The sequence below is a fragment of the Pelodiscus sinensis genome, chromosome 7 (assembly GCF_052426305.1).
Source record: "Pelodiscus sinensis isolate ZL-2025 chromosome 7, ASM5242630v1, whole genome shotgun sequence".
Lineage (NCBI taxonomy): Eukaryota > Metazoa > Chordata > Testudines > Trionychidae > Pelodiscus > Pelodiscus sinensis.
This window is the reverse complement of record NC_143058.1, coordinates 8,274,120-8,291,526: the sequence shown is the minus strand read 5'-3', so window position 1 is coordinate 8,291,526 and position 17,407 is coordinate 8,274,120. Positions and strand designations below refer to the sequence as shown.

Here is a 17,407-nt window from a genome sequence, read left to right as displayed (position 1 = left end):
ATTTTTCTTAACAATTCATTTGATTACTGCTTTTTAATCCTTGCTTGAATACCTCAGTTCCCAACATCACATCTGGGATCTAACCAGGGCTTGTCGAACGGTGGTGAAAGCCGCTCGCCAGCCCCGCACTGTGCATGCGCAAGATCCGCAATGAGCATGCACGCCGCAAATGAACGGGACACCAGGCTGAAATCTACTCGCCACGGGCGAGTAGATTCAATACTTTGTCAAGCCCTGGATATAACCACCACAAAAACTGATAGCAAAGCAATCTATTTTTATGACTGCTGATACCATAATCATTACTTTAAATCAGGGCTACTCAATATGTGGCCCGTGGGCTGCATGTGGCCCACAGCCCATTTGTTTGTGGTCCGCAGTGCAGTTTGGATTTATATAGGGCTCAACACGTGGCCTGTGGGTGGGATCTTTTGAACATGGGTTCCACTGGGAACACGCTCCTCAACGGTGAGGCATCTCCCAGGTGGGGTGGGCAAACAGAGAGGCTGGCTGGAACAGACAGGTACAGGGTGTTGGCGTTTTTAGCCCCCAGGAAGGAGGTGCCAGCAGCGCCGGGGCATTGTGTGAAAGAAGCTATTTGCATATATATTTGCAACCACATTAAAGTTGCAGCCCTCGGCATGTGCTGTGGGTATCATTGTGGCCCCCAGGGTTTCCAAAGTTGAGCAGCCCTGCTTTAAATCATTAAGGAATTTTTTCTACATCACTTTATGCTTCACATAGACTTATTTCAGAGGCACAGTTGACACATTAGTTGAAACATAGTTTACAATCACCTACTATTTTGCTAACACAAAACTGCATGAACCATAGTTATCCATTAGTACAGTAAACTTCCGATAATCCGACACCTTGAGGACCCAGGGGGTGCCAGATTATCAAATATGCCGGACTATCAGAAGGGGGGGCTCTGAGGGGTCTGGGGTGGTGTGGAGGGGATGCCACCCCAGATCCCTCATAGCCTCCCCTTCCGATAGTCCGGCTCTGCCCCAGGAGTCCCCGATTCAGCCGCTGATGGTCAGTTTCAGCAGCAGCTGAATCAGGGATGCCTACAGCAGAGCAGCTGAGGTGCTGCCAGGTTGGTCCGATAGCACCACCACTCGGCGCTGCGAGACCAACCCAGCAGCACCCCAGCTGCTCTTGGGGATGCCTGGGGCAGAGCAGCTGGGGTGCTGTCAGGTTGGTCCTGCAACCCCGAGGGGCAGCGCTACGGGACCAACCCGGCAACACCCCAGCTGCTCTGCCCCCAGCTTCCTTGATTCAGCTCCTGGTCAGTTTCAGCAGCAGCTGAATTGGGGAAGCTGGGAGCAGAGCAGCTTCAATTGTCCGGCTGCCCAGAGCACTTCTGGGTTCCTGATGGTGCCAGACCATCAGGAGTGCTGGAGCATTGGATGCCGGACCAATGGAGTTTTACTATATATTTAAACATAAATTTACCATTTTAATGTTTTGGGCTAGCAGATACATCCTGGTGAATAATCTGACTGGCTACGCTATTATTACACCCTGACCCTGCCACAATAATGCTCCTGCACTCCTACACAGTTTACTGTTGAGGTTAGGCAGGTACAAATCGTCCATTGGAATCATACTCATTTACTCTAGAGTAAATTTTGCCTTAGTAGAACAAAAAAAGTTCTAATTCTGCCTCCATTTACAACTGAACAAGGAGCAAAAGATCTGAAAAGTGAGCTTGAATACGATCACAATGGTACCAAAAGCTATTTAAGTTCCTGCATAAAATTAAAAGGAATGATAAAATAATTATTTTATGTCATGCAAAACACATAAATGATTTGAAATGCAGTATTTCCTCAAAGCATTAGGTTTAATAGTTCTACATAAAATTAATGACTAAAGCCAACCAATTTTCAGTAATCTTAGTTTTAATTCAATAGGCTTAATAAGGCATTGCTTTAGTCTTAAAAATTTTCAGTTTAAAGAAGCACAAGATTAATAAACCAAAATTTGATTTTTTTTTTGCTTTTTTATAACTATTTGCAAGATGCATGCATTTTTGTATCATTTAGTACAAACTGAATGCTTATTTTTTAGAAAACAAGAGGTCTATTATATAGTGAAATGAGTAACCCTTAGATAGCTAACCACTATATAAACATGGGATGAAGGAAAGAGTTTGTCAAGGAAAAAAATTCAAGCTTCCAGGGATTTACTATAGATACCAAGCAATAAAAGTGTCAACAGCAATGAAAAGTACTCTATATAATTTACTGAACACAAATCTATGGTGTTTCAACACAGAAGTTATATGATACTCAACTGTTCTTTCTTTACGGCAGATGAGTCAGTAACCTTGCTGACAGAGTCTAAACTCAAGCCAACGCTATTCAAGCTTGTTCTGTTGAAGCTCACTGTTACCAAGAAAGAGGGTGGGGTGCGCATACAGGTTGTACATTACTTACATCAAACTGAGCCAGAATAGTTCCAGTGATAAGCCCCTCTGAGAGCTGAATCATAGATTCCCTCAGAGCATTGTCATCCTGATGGACAGCGTCCAGTGGGGATTTCTCAGGGATGTACTGGAAGTCAGGCTCACTTTCCAACTTCTCTTCCACCACATCGTAGACAGCTACAATAAATAAAGGTAGGAAGGCTGAGAGAGGTTCTAATCTTGCATGCTCTTTGGCTGTAAAAAGTGAATGCTCATCTTTTAAATTAAGAAAAATGGCAATTCAGTATTTCTCGTACAGGAAAATCTATGTTAAGAGCACCACTAAGAATCTGGGACTTTAATCCATAATCAACAACAAAAAATCAGCATTGAAACCATTTTGCACCACCTAAAACTACACTGTTTATTGTTGAGTAAGAAATGGATTTTCACTTAAGACTGCTAAAACCCTTTACCCTAAACTTAGTCATATCTTGCCTCGTTTACTGTAATTTTCTCCTCTCTGGCTTCCCAGATTCCCATTATCACATCCTCCAAGTCACTCAAGTACCAAAGTTTATCTTTTTTGTCTTGCATGTCACTTTGCATGGAATTAATTTGGCAGATCACTCTCATAAGCCCTACTACAATTCTACAAACACTCTGTGCGACAGTCCTGCCTGTAAACACATTGTATTCAAATATACACAGTAAAGTACATACCATAGCACACAAGCATATGCTCTTCAAAAAGTTTGCCTATAAAGTGGAACACTAAAAATGTGAACGAAGAGCTACATAGATTCATGGAGGTTAGATCCGTCAATGGCTATTAGCCAGGATGGGTAGGAATGGTGTCCCTAGGCTCTGTATTTCTGGAAATGGATGACAGGAGAGGGATCACATGAGGATTATCTGTTGTGTTCCCTCCCTCTGGGGCATCTGGTAATGGCTACTGTTGGCAGACAGGATACTGGGCTAGACTGACCTTTGGTCTGACCCAATATGGTCGTTCTTATGTAAGAAATTACAGCTACTTTTAAATTCTGCATGTTAACGCTATTTATTTAAATCGCAAGTATAATCAACTCACAAAGGGGTATTAACTTGATAAATATGTACACCAATTTAGCAGAATGTATTTTATATGAATACGACAGATGAAAAAAATATCCAAAAACAATGAAATGGCTTAAATGCATACAATGGGAAGTAACACAAATAAAGGATACCAGAATAATTTGCCAGTTGGTAAAGGTACTATGGTGGAGTGATTTCAACTATTCCAATTATTTCTCTGCTACAATTATTTTTCTGTTACATAGCTCTTTATTGTGATTGGTTAGTGAAGCAGAATTAAACCGTCAGCAGCTAAGTCTTGGCAACATTCCAACAGTGTATATGCTATGAACAAACTGTACAAGCTTGTTTTCTTTACCCATCTTCTTTTATTAAGCCACCTCCAGTAGCAATGTTACCAATAACTCTCAATTACTTTGAAGACAAAAATATTCTAAGTCCCTGAATACCATCTCACCCATGTGACAATTTCCAAAAACATCTACAATTGCCATTTTGGGATAGACTACCCCTCCACACTAGAACCAATCTGCATACTTATCTGGCTAGTTTGTACCTAATGTGATTCAGACAATTTTAAGTAAAACCTCCTGCTAAGAACACCTGATTATTTTTTATATCCCAATTTCTGGGATTTAAAATTTGTTTTGAACACTTACTATTACAGGCACAAATTGTTTGCAGTACAAAATTACTCCTCTGTATGTGTATATGACTGAAATACTGACTTGTTATTGTACTCTTATATGCATTTTTCTAAGGGGAAGCTCCTTTTTGTAAAGTGTATTAGTATCCTTATTCCAGGACATAATGCAAAGGTTCAAGAGGAGAGGTTAGATTTGCTGTGTTACATATAAATCACTCACCATTGGGTCGAACTAGGAGCACAAGTTCCCCTGAGTGCCTCTCACAGCTCTCTTTAATAAACATAACAACTTCATCGTGGGTATGCTCCGCTATATCCCTGCCATTTATCAGAACAACCTGGTCCCCTTCATTCAAACGAGGGACACAGAGGTCAGCCTGCAACATTAAGCAAATTAAGTTTTACAAACACAGCGCAGAACAACATAAGAAACAGCGTAACTGTATTCACAAATGTGGATTCTGTCAGACTCATTGATATGGTTGCCACATTGGATCAAATGATATATGAAGTGTTACACAACACAGCAGACAGTGCCATTCATACGAACATTTCAATTCACAACTGAGAGGAGGATCTGTCATTTCAACATGTCTTTCTGTTACTGTTACTCCCTAATCCTTGTATGCACGCTGAAGCTGAATGGTTGGATAAATTCTCCATTATCTGAATTATATTCTGCATTAACACTGGATGCAGGACAAGCTCAGATATCTCATAAGGCAGGGCAGTAGCATATCAAAACATTGTCCAGTTCAATTTCACAAGCCGAAGGGCTGCACACTTCTAATGTCATTTTCATGGCAATAAAAAGATCGGGGCCAAAGGAAACGCAACAAATTCAGGTAATCTGAGTGAATAGAATCAGCAAGTGAAAGTGCTATTTAAGTTACAATTTAAGCATGGTATTCAGAGAATACTGCATTCACTATTTATCATCACCACAGCATTGCTAGATATTTAATTCATTTATCCAAAATTAACCGCAATATAAACTAATTTGAGATACAGAAAATAAAGTAAGAAAAACTAATTAATTAGGATAAGAACAAACTAACATAACGATGCCAACATATACACTTTAATTAGCTTATTTAGATGAAACTACTTTTTATTAATGTAATCAAATGTGTGTCTTATTCTACTGATTTCTGACAGGCGCACAACAAAGAGCTGGCATCACAATGCCTGAATACCAGGTAATTATTTCTGGCAATCAACCGCCACAATATTGTGCCTAGTTTTCAACACCAGAAAAAAATAACAGAATCAGACCTAATGAATGATTCATTATGTCTGGTTTAATCTAAATCTTTGCATTACCCACAACTGCACGTTTCAGTAAAAACAAAGGGATTTGCAATTTTTTAACAGCATAAATGTTTTTCTCGGTATAATTTGACACAAAATACCATGAATGTCTAAATTAAAAAAATAAGTTAAATAATGTTTTAGGATAAGTGAGGCATTATCTATCAAGGTTCAAGAAACAAGCATTATAACACATTGCAATGACTTGCAGTGATATAATGCTGTACAGTGATTTTTTTATTATTAAAGCATGGACCACACTAAAATATGAACTCTTAAGTTTCCTTAAATAAATAAAAAAGGACAATTCACAGACGGCAATATAAGCAGTTTAATTTATTGCAGGAATTTGTAGAAGAATATGTAAGTGACATTGGGGACACTGTATTCTATCTTTAGTTTATTTTCATTCCATTGTTCTCATTTAATTAGCAAAAGGTATTTTAACGTCACATTTTAAATGTGTTTAATTCCAACAATTTATCAAAGAACAAGCTGTCCAAAAGGTATAGGAAATACTATACTAAAGTGAATATGTTAGAATAATTTTATTCCTAGCAAGGCATGGCAGAATGTTCTCCATCAAGGAAAACGAACACACAAAAGAAAGGACATACCATCTTGTCTAATAGTCTGGAACCTTCAGGGCTACAACAACACTGCACAAACCTAATTAAACACCACCACTTCCAAATTACTCTTATAACTTACTGGTGTTCCTGGAGCTACCCTGGACACTATTACAGGCATCTTCTGGTCAGATCCTCCCTTATAAAAAACCAAAAAAACAAAAACAGCAAGTCACAAATCATGAGCGTTGCTGAACAATCTTTACAAACATGGATACATATCTATTCTTCATTACCTTTACATTGAAGCCAAATCTTCCATTTTCATCTGGTTTCATTCTGATCAAAACAAGATTGTCAGGGGGAACACCACCATTGGGCTAAACAAAAAAGAAGTATATAACATTACATGTAATTTGTCCTGCTCATGCATGCTTAGGGGAGGGATAGCTCAGTGGTTTGAGCATTGGCCTGCTAAACCCAGGGTTGTGAGTTCAATCTTTGCGGAGACCATTTAGGGATTTGGGGCAAAAATGTGTCAGGGATGGTACTTGGTCCTGCTATGAAGGCAGGGGACTGGACTCAATGACCTTTCAAGGTGCCTTCCAGTTCTAGGAGATAGGTAATCTCCATTTATTTAAAAATTTATTTATGCTTCAATGAAAGACTACTCTAATAAGACAGCTCTTCCATACATCCTCATCAAATGTCCAATTGCTACTAGGCGTTGAGAAAGCAGCAGCAGCAGCCATGCAAGTAGTCTCTCTCACCCTAGTTTGATTTGGGGGATAATGCACAGCTAATTTGTAAATGTGTTCTCCTGGTAGCAAGCTGGTAAAATAGGGAATGTCCGAAACCATAAACTAATAAAATTACAAGTTACTGAATATCAAATGGAGATGTTACAAATTGGTGGTGCCTGCAGTAAAAATATACTGTTATATAGCTCGGGCTGATCGCATAATTTGTATGTCTTAGTTTGCACTAGTCGCAACTAGGGCTTAATAACGGGCTAGTTTAGCAGGGAGCTGCTGGCCCTACATCCCACCTGTCCAGGAAGAGTTTGAAATAGTAACGTGAGGTTTATTACGCATGCTCCTGGGTTGTGTGGAGAGGAATATAAAGTACCCTATGCTGATAGAGGTTGGTGGTGATGATGATGATGATCATCCCCCCTCTCCTCCACCCTCTCATGTCATTTATCTGATTTATACACCTTTTCTGTGTGTTCTTTCAGAACAGAACTGACTCATGTGGTATGGCATAGCCATCTGTGGAAGCTGACACCTCAATCTTGTGCCTTTCAACAAGGTGCTGTTCCAATGGCTTTGAATATGCTTGATCTAGCCTTAAAATGCAGCTCGCGAAGCCTCTGCGCCCTTAGAAATGGCTCTCTCTGCTTACTGGGTGCAGCGATTCAAAATGGAAGTGGCTGACGGGCAAAGGTGTGGCCAAAGAGCCTTGTCTTTTTGGCTCAACTTTTTTTTTGGCTGAACTCTGAGGGGTGGGGTGGGAGAGGCTCTTCTTTTTTTTTTAGCTCAACAAAAATTTCTGAAAAAAAAAAATCTGTTGCGGTTCTTCGCATTTTTTCCGCCACTGTTTTGGCTCTCTTTGTTTAATGGACTGGCCACTCCTGATCTAGCCCCTCATACTTATCCTCTCTCCCAGGGTCTGAGGTGGATTATTCATTGTACATCATTTAACTGTGTTAAACCTGCCCCTCTACCACATAGGATTATTTTATCCTGGTAAAGTTCAACTTGCAAAAGAACTCTGAAGCATGTGGTTGCAGGGGCTAGAAAGTTGACCAGGAGAATCCATTTGATGAACTCGAACCTTCAAAAGAAACCTCCTGCCTGCAAGCCAGTTAACCTGTCCCTGACACGCTACATAGTCTAACTTATACTGTTTCTGCTAACTATATGAAGGGAAGTCTGAACTCCCCAGCTGTGTAAACCATCTCACTTATGCAGAAGATTTTGTGTCACTGTATACCAGAGCGTGTGCACATGCACACGCACACACAAACTATTAGGAGAAGAGCAGTTTCTACATATTTGAAAAGCAACCCCTGCGGACTATCTTGCAGTGAAAATTCTAGTTCTAGAACACTAAAAGGGTTCTTTTCAAACTGGTTCTAGGTATTTGTGGGGATAACCCAGGTGTCTCAAACTCCTAGCCCAGAGGCCATCTACAGCCTGAGCACTTCCCTAATCTGGCCCGCAAAATTCTTTGAAAAAGTTATTTAATCAGGCCCTCTCAGTTGCCAGCCCAGGGAGTAGGAGGGCGAAGGTAGAAACAGCGCACTCAGACCCTCAGCGCCCACATGGTCCTGACTGCAGAGGGTGCTACTCTGTCCAGGAAGCCATGCTTCCTGCCTCTCCTGCGACACAAACCTTTCAGGCCAGGGAGCTGCCTGAGCTGATGTACTTCTGCAGGGCAGGGCCAGCAGGTTTCACTGTTGGTCACACCAGGTAGGGGTAGGAAATCCTAGTGCAAGGATGTGGATGTCACCGAGGGGTGAGGAGCAGGCAGGATTCCCGCATGAGGAGATGGGGGGTGTCAGGGTGAGTGCTCAGTATCAGGTCTTTTGTAGGATCCGTTATCAACTTGCATGTACTGTACTGCTAACCTCAAGTCTTCAAAACTCATGAATCAGCTCCCCCAACCCCAAAAGAGAATGGCATATTCAAATCAGATGAAAATGCACTTGGAGATCTTTTTATTTGGCATCTCATGTTTGATGTCTTTGGCCAAATAAGGGCATATTTTCTAGTTTTTTTTCCCCCCACAAACCATGAGACCTAAAGTCTCCCTTTAAAAAAAAAAAAGGAAAAAAGAAAAAGAAAAAACTGGGATTCTCTTCTAATACCATGTACCAACAAACAAGCATAATCTATTAAATCAGAGCAATCACAGTTGATAGTGGTGCATGAGGCATGAGATAAAGAAAGGAAGGGGCGTGTGCTGGGCTGCTAGGAGAATGAGAGAACTGGCACTGACCCTATGGCAAACTGAGTTGGAGACCCCGGCATAACTACTTCAAAAGACTCCTCAATTGAAGTGATCATCAGAGGGGCTTTTAAAGATCTTGCAAATCATGTGAAAAAGCACTTGTTTTAATATTTGCTCCTAAGACGTTTTAATTGGGTCCATTACATATGAGAGAGATTAAGGAAATAAATGGATTAAAGAGGGGGACGTGGGGATTTGTCCTTAAAATAATATTCTGAAATGCGGCAGAATGAGAGAAGAAATTATATCTGTTGAAGAACTTTAAGTGTGATTCTACAAGCAACCTCTTCAAAAATATATGAGTCCTGTGTTTGTATCTCCAGGATTTTTATATCAAATACTTTCAGGTTTTCAAAAGGAAAGATGCTTTGTGCAACTGCAAGCACTGCAAATTTAACATGAACCCATTTTTTTCCTATCCCCTGATATTCAAATCTAAGGGCTCAGTTCACCAAATTAGACCTTCAACAATATTTGTGCAGTTTCATTACCTGTAGTGGTTGAACACAGATTTAACTCATTCTAGCTTAATAAACATCTTGTATGGGTCCAGCCGCTATTGATGAGAAAGACAAGCATCTGTGTTTACACATAGCTCTTCTTCAGGTCAGCTCCAGCCTGAAGCCAGTCTAAGCAGCAATGAAACTCTCCCAGAGCCGGAGACCAAAATCAACTGCCAAGAGCCAGCCATGGATTTCCCTTTGGTGTTTAGGCATACCCTAATATCCTGGGACTGACATGGCTACAAGAACACTGCATACAACAATGGAAGAGGATATTTTTACGTAGTCATTTTTCAGAGCAGAGCCACAAAAAGGACTCAAAATTCTATGTCATGGTTTAATTTAAACAAAATATATGTAGTGTTGCCAACTCTCTCAATTTTATTGCAAGCGATATCTGGTATTTTATTTAAAGCCCCAGCTCAAGAATCATGCTTCCATTTATAAAAGTGTTCCTAGCCCTCAAGATTGCAGATACTCTGTTGAAAATGTGACCTAAATGAAACCCTCAAAGCTCAAAATTCAGAAAGAAAATAACATTTATTCTTTTTAAAACTTTAAATTTTGGGACTCTGACATGATTTTTGCACGTGAGAGACTGGCAATACTTTTTATATAGTAGTTCACATTTTCCTTTTTTTAAACCTATGGACAAATTCACTACCAAAATAGGAGGTTCATTAGAAACATCAGCAAGTATGGGAAAAATAAGTATCAGAGGGATAAAGAATGCCCTTACAATGTCTTTGTGTGATATTCCAGTAATTTAGTTTAGTGAAACTGACACACAAAAGGAAAGATTGACAAAAAAGGAAAAATTAATGGGGGATCAGTGAACAAATCTGACACACTCCCCCCGCCCTCCATGCATAAGGACCTCATCCAGAGGAAAAACAAGATGATCAAACTTGACCTATCGCTTACTGTAGATTTTTCAGGTGATGAGGAAACATCAAATGTTTCATTAATATGGTTATCCAGTTCTTGCTGGGAGTGTGAATAATGAATTTGGTTCCAACTGTTCTTCTTAGATTGTTTGGGTGGTAATGCAGGAGGCTGCCCATCTATAGGGGTCTCTTGGGATCTAGATATAAAAATAAAATGGCAGAAGGAGAACATTTTATTTGAAAATTCTTACGACACCAGGTAAATTGTATAAGTGGCTAAAAGTATCTCAGAGTTTGAGAGTTACAAAAAATCTGACATTGTTATCTGAAGGGTTCAATTTCATGGATATATTTACTACAGTGTAAATGCAAATTCATGTGTTATGTAGAGTGTATTTCAAAAAAATCATTAACATTCAAAGTTTGATTCAGCTAGAGTGTTCTTGTATAGTGTATTGTTTCTTTTAAACTGTTTACCTACTCTTTTAATTTGCTTGATCAATATACTGGAGAATCCTTTTATAATTTCACACATACCTAGTAATATACTCCATTTGTAAACAAAATATACATCGTTTTATATTTTCCCAAGAAGAAAATCAATTTACATCTTAGACAGCTTTATTTTTAAGGTTTAATTTACAGGCAAAATCTACTTTTGAGTAAATTAGCACTTGAATCTGACAATCCTAATTTTTTGTACTTTTAACAGTAAAATGATTTCAAAATCGAAACCAACATGAAAAAAACATCACACTGTCCATCAGCGTCTCAAAACCACATTTAATTGGCAAGTACTATACATATAATTATGCATGCAATTCACAATTTTGCATTGTCTAATTTGTAATTAAGTACATATTATTTAGCAGGAAGTTTTTAAATATGGCCTTGCATACCAAATTTAGCCAAAGAGAAAATACGTACAGTGCATTTTTTTCATAAGGCATTTTTATCATGGATTTATCTGAAGGAACAGTACCATTAGACGTTCATGTTAGGTTTTAGACTGCAGTGCTGTATCTTAACATACTAGTTTATGCCATGCATGTATTTACTATAGTGGCTGCTCCCTAGTGTGACCGTATTTCCCTATGCTGAATATGGGACACCTGGCAAAACTTCTCGTATTAAAGTGAGTTCAACAACAATCAGAATGATGCAGTAGAGATGTTCAAATTAATATTTAGTTGTTTGAGGCCCCATTAAAAAAATAGTGCATAATTAGGATTATTTTTATTTACCTTCTTTAAGGCTTTAGGACAGGGGTGGGGAACCTTTTTTGAGTTGGGGGCAGCAGACCCACAGAAAAATCAGTCGGGGGCTGCACACAATTGAGAAGTGGGAAAAAACCTCTCACTGTGGCCCCTGAATGAGAAAGACACTCCCCACATTTCCCTTGCACACCAGAGCCTATGGGGGCCCAGCCTAGTAGATTTTGTGCGCTCCAGCCCCACGGGGAGGCAGCAGGGAGACTGGAGTGCCAGCTCAGGCTCCCCAATATTGGGTGGGGCTGAGCCTCTGGGGCCAGATCCAGACAGCTGAGGATTGCATCTGGTCCTCGGGCCTGCAGTTCCCCACCCGTGGCTTTAGGGCTCACACAGGGAGGGGCAACACACACACACTCCTAGCTCCCCCTTCCAATGAACATGGGGAGAGGTGACACATGCATTCCAATATACCTCTCTCAAATGGGAGGCAGGGGAAGGTGACCACCTCTGCCTGTCTGGGCCTCTGGTGGACCAGCCTCTTCTGGTCTTCCTAAGGCAACACATACGCAGAGTGCATAGAAGGGCACATGCCCCCTGCTCCCAGACTTCTGCCAGAGAAGGTGACCAGCAGCAGCCTTTTGGCACTGTGCGGGAGGTCAGGGATGGGACAGAATCTGTATTCAGATGTAGGAAAGGGGCAGAGGAGAGATGACCTAGTCCGTCTTGACAGAGCTCATCTCTTCTTCCTTCTCTCCCCCCCAACCCACAGCTGGGATCCACTTTTCCCTTGCCTATTGACACTGTGTGAACAGAAACTAACACCCTCAGGCTACTGCTGGCCACAGACATAACTCGGCCACTCCCCCACTCCAGCATATGCAGGAAAAGGTTCAGCCCTAAAGACGCAGTGTGCAACAAGGCCCAAGGAATCTGACTACAGGGACTTCAGCAAATCTCCTGGGAGATGAAATGTAGGAGACAGAGAAACCTTTTGTTCCCTAGGGGCAGGACCAGTATTTCCTATAAGCTGTGCACTTGTGCGGCTCCTCAGGAGAGATTCAAATGCTACCCATTGATTATCAGTGTGCCCACAGCTAGGTTTTATGTTTCTACTGGTGGTGTACACTGGCACAAGCCTTGGGGAACATACAAAAATTTATTCTACACATGGATGAAAAAGATTAGAGGGAACATTGGGCAGGAACCAGAGCAGGAGGTGAGCAGGGTGCTAAGTTACTGCCCCAGGGCCTGCTGTGGAGCTTGCAAAGTTGGGGCAGGAACAGGCTGGAAACTGTTTCCTCCCTGCCAGGCAGCAGCTTGGCTGAGGGGCAGAGAGACTTACCCATGCTAGTGCTGAACAGGGCTTTGATATATGCAGGGTTCGCTTCTCCCTACCCAAAACCCTGGGCCAGAGAATCTTGGACTTTCCTGGGGCACTGGCCCAGCCAGAGGCACTGAGGGAAGGAAGGAGTCTGCTAGCCAAGTTGCTGGTGAACTGACTGCGCCAATCAGGGGCTGGTTTTCCACCCAGCACTGGGAGCTCGATGCACTCTCCGCTGGGGATATGGAACAGCAAATGGGCTCAACAGGAAAAAGGGGCAAAGCAAGGAGAGGATAGCGAGAGGGGGAGCACGTAAAGTGCTGATCGGTGGGCTGCAGAGGAGACATGTAACTGACTGCTGCTTGGCACCTGCCGGCACTCATCAACCACTGCAGTTCGCAGCCAGTGCTGGCCAGAAATGGGATGGAGTACAGGGCGTTGCTGGTCAAGAGCCCACATGTAGTAGGGGAAGCGGTTGCAGCTAGCCACACAAGCTGCATCTTTGTCCTGCTACCAGTCTTCCACACCTACCCCCACTATTGGTCACTGGATTCCCCCCCGCCATTTACCACTTGTGGACAGGCAGCTGTCAAGCTTGGATCTAGCCAGGAACAGAACATACCAGTATTTATGGAGAAGGGAGGGGCTAGTGGGGAAGACCAAAAATACAGGACAACTTGCCTGTTTTTACGAAAAAGTTGGGACACTTTCAGGAAAGGCTTAAATACAGGATTGCCTCTTTGAAAAAATGAGATCTGGTTATCCTGCTATTCCCATGCCCACCTTCTATGACATTGGAATTTAACTGCATAATTTTCTTATGACAAATGTAGGACTCATCTTTTATTTTAAGCATTTATACTTACAAATGAAGGAGATTTTTCAGAGGTAAAAAGGAGCAGTCAAGTGCTTAAACTCCCCTGACTTTAAAAATCAGCCCTAAACACTAACAGTAGTACAGTCCTTCTTATCCACCAACTACATTAAAACTAGGGGTGTGAATAGGTAACTGGTCAACCTTCTACCCAGTAAGTATCACCGTCAATGGATAATGCTTACTGGGTAACAGTTAACTGGTACCTGGGAGCAGCCCCCTGCCTGCAGCAGGCCACGGGCAAAGGGCTACTCCAGCCCTCCCAGGCAGGGCCAGGAGCTAGCTCCCAGTCCTGTGTAGGGCCAGAAGAGCCCCCTGCCTGCCCACCCTCCTTGGTTGGAGCATTCACCCCACTTTAATCAGTTAACCAATTAAACAGTATGTTTAACAGGTTAACCAACTGAATGGGATTTTACATTCTTAGTTAAAACCTGTTTTTATTAAGTACCTACATACTTATAACTCAGATGGAGTACTACAATGAAGACAGGGCCTAACTTTGAAAACAATTAGGCACATAACTTTACCTATGTGAGTTTTCGCACTTACTTGGTCTGATCACATATAAGACTTATTTTGCTAACCGTTAATTATGAATCTCAGAGGGTAGCTGTACTAGTCTGTAACTGAAAAAACTTAAATGGTCCCGCAGCACCTTAGAGACTAACAAAAACGTAGATGGTAAGCTTTCTTGGGCACAACCCACTTCGTCAGATGAATGGAGAAAGGAGTCCAGAGGTACAAATAAATAGCAGAGAAAGACGAGAGATGGGGAGAGAAAAGGAAAAACAATCTTGTCAAAAAAGTGTCCATGCTAAAGGAGGCAACAGTGGGCTTTAAGTGGAGCTTTTCATGTCATTTGAGTGTTGAATGTAACAGCCCATCCACTTCAAGTCTCTACTCAAACCTTGGTTAAATGCGTCAGATTTGTATATGAAGGCAAGTTCCACAGTTTCTCTCTCCTGCTTTTTTTTAAATTGCTTTCTAAGAGTATGGTCCACTTTTTGAGCCATTGATGAGTGCCTGGGCAAGTTGAAATGTTCCCTAACAGGTTTGTGTATGTTACCATTTCGGATATCTGATTTGTGTCCATTAATCCTTTGCCATAGACTTTGTCCAGCTTGGACAATATACATGGCAGAGGAGCATTGCCCGCACTTGATAGCGTAGATTCCATTATAGTGAATGTGCAGTTGTATGAGCCACGAATGTGGTGGTTTACATGGTTCAGTCCTGTGATGAAGTTGCTTGTACAGATGTGTGGTCAGAGTTGGCACTGGAGTTTATTGCAAGGATGGATTCCTGGGTAAGTATGACAGAGGTGTGTTGCGTGGTTGCTAGAAATAATGTATTTCAGGTTAAGGGGCTCTTGGTAGGCAAGGATTGGCCTGTGAGAGTGAGGAATTGTTTTCCAGGATAGGGTGTAGATTGTTAATGATGTGCTGCAGGAAGTTGGGGGCTATAGGTGACGACCAGTGGTGTTCTGTTATTTTGTTTGTTGGGCCTACCTTGAAGAAGCTGATGCTTGGGTACTTGTCTGGCTCCTCTGTTTTTTCATTTCCCCAGGTGGATATTAGTTTTCAGAATGCCTGACAGAGATCCTGTAGGTGTTTGTCTCTGTTTATGGGATTGCAGGTCATGAGATGCAACCAGATTTGCTCCAATCCTATCTACATTTTTGTTAGTCTCTACAGTACTGCAGGGACTATTCATTATTTTTTAACTTTTTTCACTTAATTATGAGACATTGTAACATTTTAACTCGATTTTTGGCAAAATCTAAAGTATCTTGGACAGCCACATGTGAAATTCAATACTATATAATTTATTTAATTGTATTTCAAGCAAAACGTAAGTCGCAAGGCAATGGTCATTAGGTAAAAATGAAAGATATGGCAGTTGTTATCCTAGTAACAGTTAATAAGGGAACATAATACGTATTTTCTGACTAACAAGTCACTGGATATCACTGGGAATGATTCCAATGGAACAGGGGTGCACCCATTAACCTGCAGATAAAGACCTGCAAGGCTTTGCATAGCACAGATGCAGTGGTGATGGAATAGGGATGGGGAGGCATGGCCGCCCCCCCTCCTTTTCCTGTTGGAGGCCAGGCCCGCAAGGCACCCAGTCAGAGAGCCTGCCTGTGGTTGTGTGTGGGGGCTGTGTGTGTTCCTGCCCAGCCCAGGACAGGCAGAAGGTCCATGAACGTGCACTGGCTCACCACAGCTGCCTGTATGGGTCTCCTAGAACTTGGCTCCAGCAAGGGTGAGGAGCCTTAGAGCCATAGTCTGACCATAATAAAAGTTGCATGGGCAGCTGTGAACACTCAATGTGGGGGCTGAGGGCAATATGATGCTCACCCTCCTGCACCTGGAGCAGGGGGTCAGTCTCCCTGGCCCCACTCCATCTTGGCCAAGGGTGAGGTCTTCACAGGTAAATCTTTGGGGGAAGGGCTTCCTCCCCCATACTTTTGGGAAGTCTCCAGTGCTTTCGCTCAGAGGAGTGTTTGAATGGCTGTGGAGCAAGCAAACTCTCACATCCCAGGCAGCGAGTAACAAGGTGATTCTCAGTCCTGGGTAAGCCAAGAACTGTAATTGCAGCAACTGGCCTTAGGGCACAGAGCTCCACCTACTTCCTCTGCCCCACAGACCCTATGCAGGAAAGCTAATGGGATCTGGTTGAACAAATGGCAGCAGGAAGGAACTCAGTGTTACAGGGATAAAACAGTCTTTGCTGCCCTCCTGACCTCAGCTTTTCAGCTTTGTTCCCTTCCTCTACATTGGCGGTAGTGGATGTGAGTGGAAAATGAGGAAGACAGAGAGCAGGTTCCCCACAGAAGAGACCACCTGACCACAGCAGAAAGGGGAATAATTCTTCAACTGGCACATGGTGAATATCCCTTCACATTAATTTTCAGGTTTTTATCAGTTTTTAAACAAAACCTAATACATTTCTAGGAAATTAAACAAGAAAACCAAACAAACAAGGAAAAGAAAATGAAAAGATTAAGCATAATAAAATGTCTACTTTAAAAGTATAAGCTATTAGAAACCTCAATCTTAAGTCATGTTGACACCTTCCTTGGCAGACTTATTATTTCTACATTTCACAGATTTTTATGCTTAACTTCCAAATTTTATCAAATTACAATTTTTGCACCAACAGGATGGTTGAAACACCCCTCCATCCCGCTGGCAATTATTTGTTCAAACTGTAATGACTGCAGAAGCTGAGACTTATAACAGAAGGAAATAAAAACATATTAGGAAACATGCTTATTCAATAGCAGCTTCCACAAAGAACTTGGTAACTTGTTCACTCTTATCAGAAAAGGGCAACATGTGTTTTATTTTACCCTCTCTGCAAAGTTCCAACAGCAGCAATGGAAACAGTTTTTCATCAGTTTTTGTGGAGAGAGAAAAACTGATTACTAACATTTACTAATTAACTTTCAAGGCAGTTATACATTATTTAGGCACTGGCCCATTATAAGTGCTTAGAGTTCTTTTAGTTGAATATTTATTCAATTAACACTGGCTGACAGTTTACTCATCTTTTAAAAGGGATAGGTAAG

The 17,407-nt window shown here is 41.7% G+C and overlaps 1 protein-coding gene across 2 annotated transcripts in view; it reads right to left on the bottom strand.

Annotated features, from left to right (window-relative positions):
• Positions 1–17,407, bottom strand: part of PTPN4 (protein tyrosine phosphatase non-receptor type 4) — a 216,284-nt gene that overhangs the window by 41,517 nt on the left and 157,360 nt on the right. For both annotated transcript variants that reach the window (XM_075933064.2, XM_006137719.5), the window contains exons 16-20: positions 10,462–10,621; positions 6,316–6,399; positions 6,162–6,218; positions 4,360–4,516; positions 2,445–2,611 (exon numbers count right to left, since the gene is read on the bottom strand). In XM_075933064.2, coding sequence (XP_075789179.1) covers positions 2,445–2,611; positions 4,360–4,516; positions 6,162–6,218; positions 6,316–6,399; positions 10,462–10,621 — 625 coding nt within the window. The remainder of the gene's footprint in view (positions 1–2,444; positions 2,612–4,359; positions 4,517–6,161; positions 6,219–6,315; positions 6,400–10,461; positions 10,622–17,407) is intronic.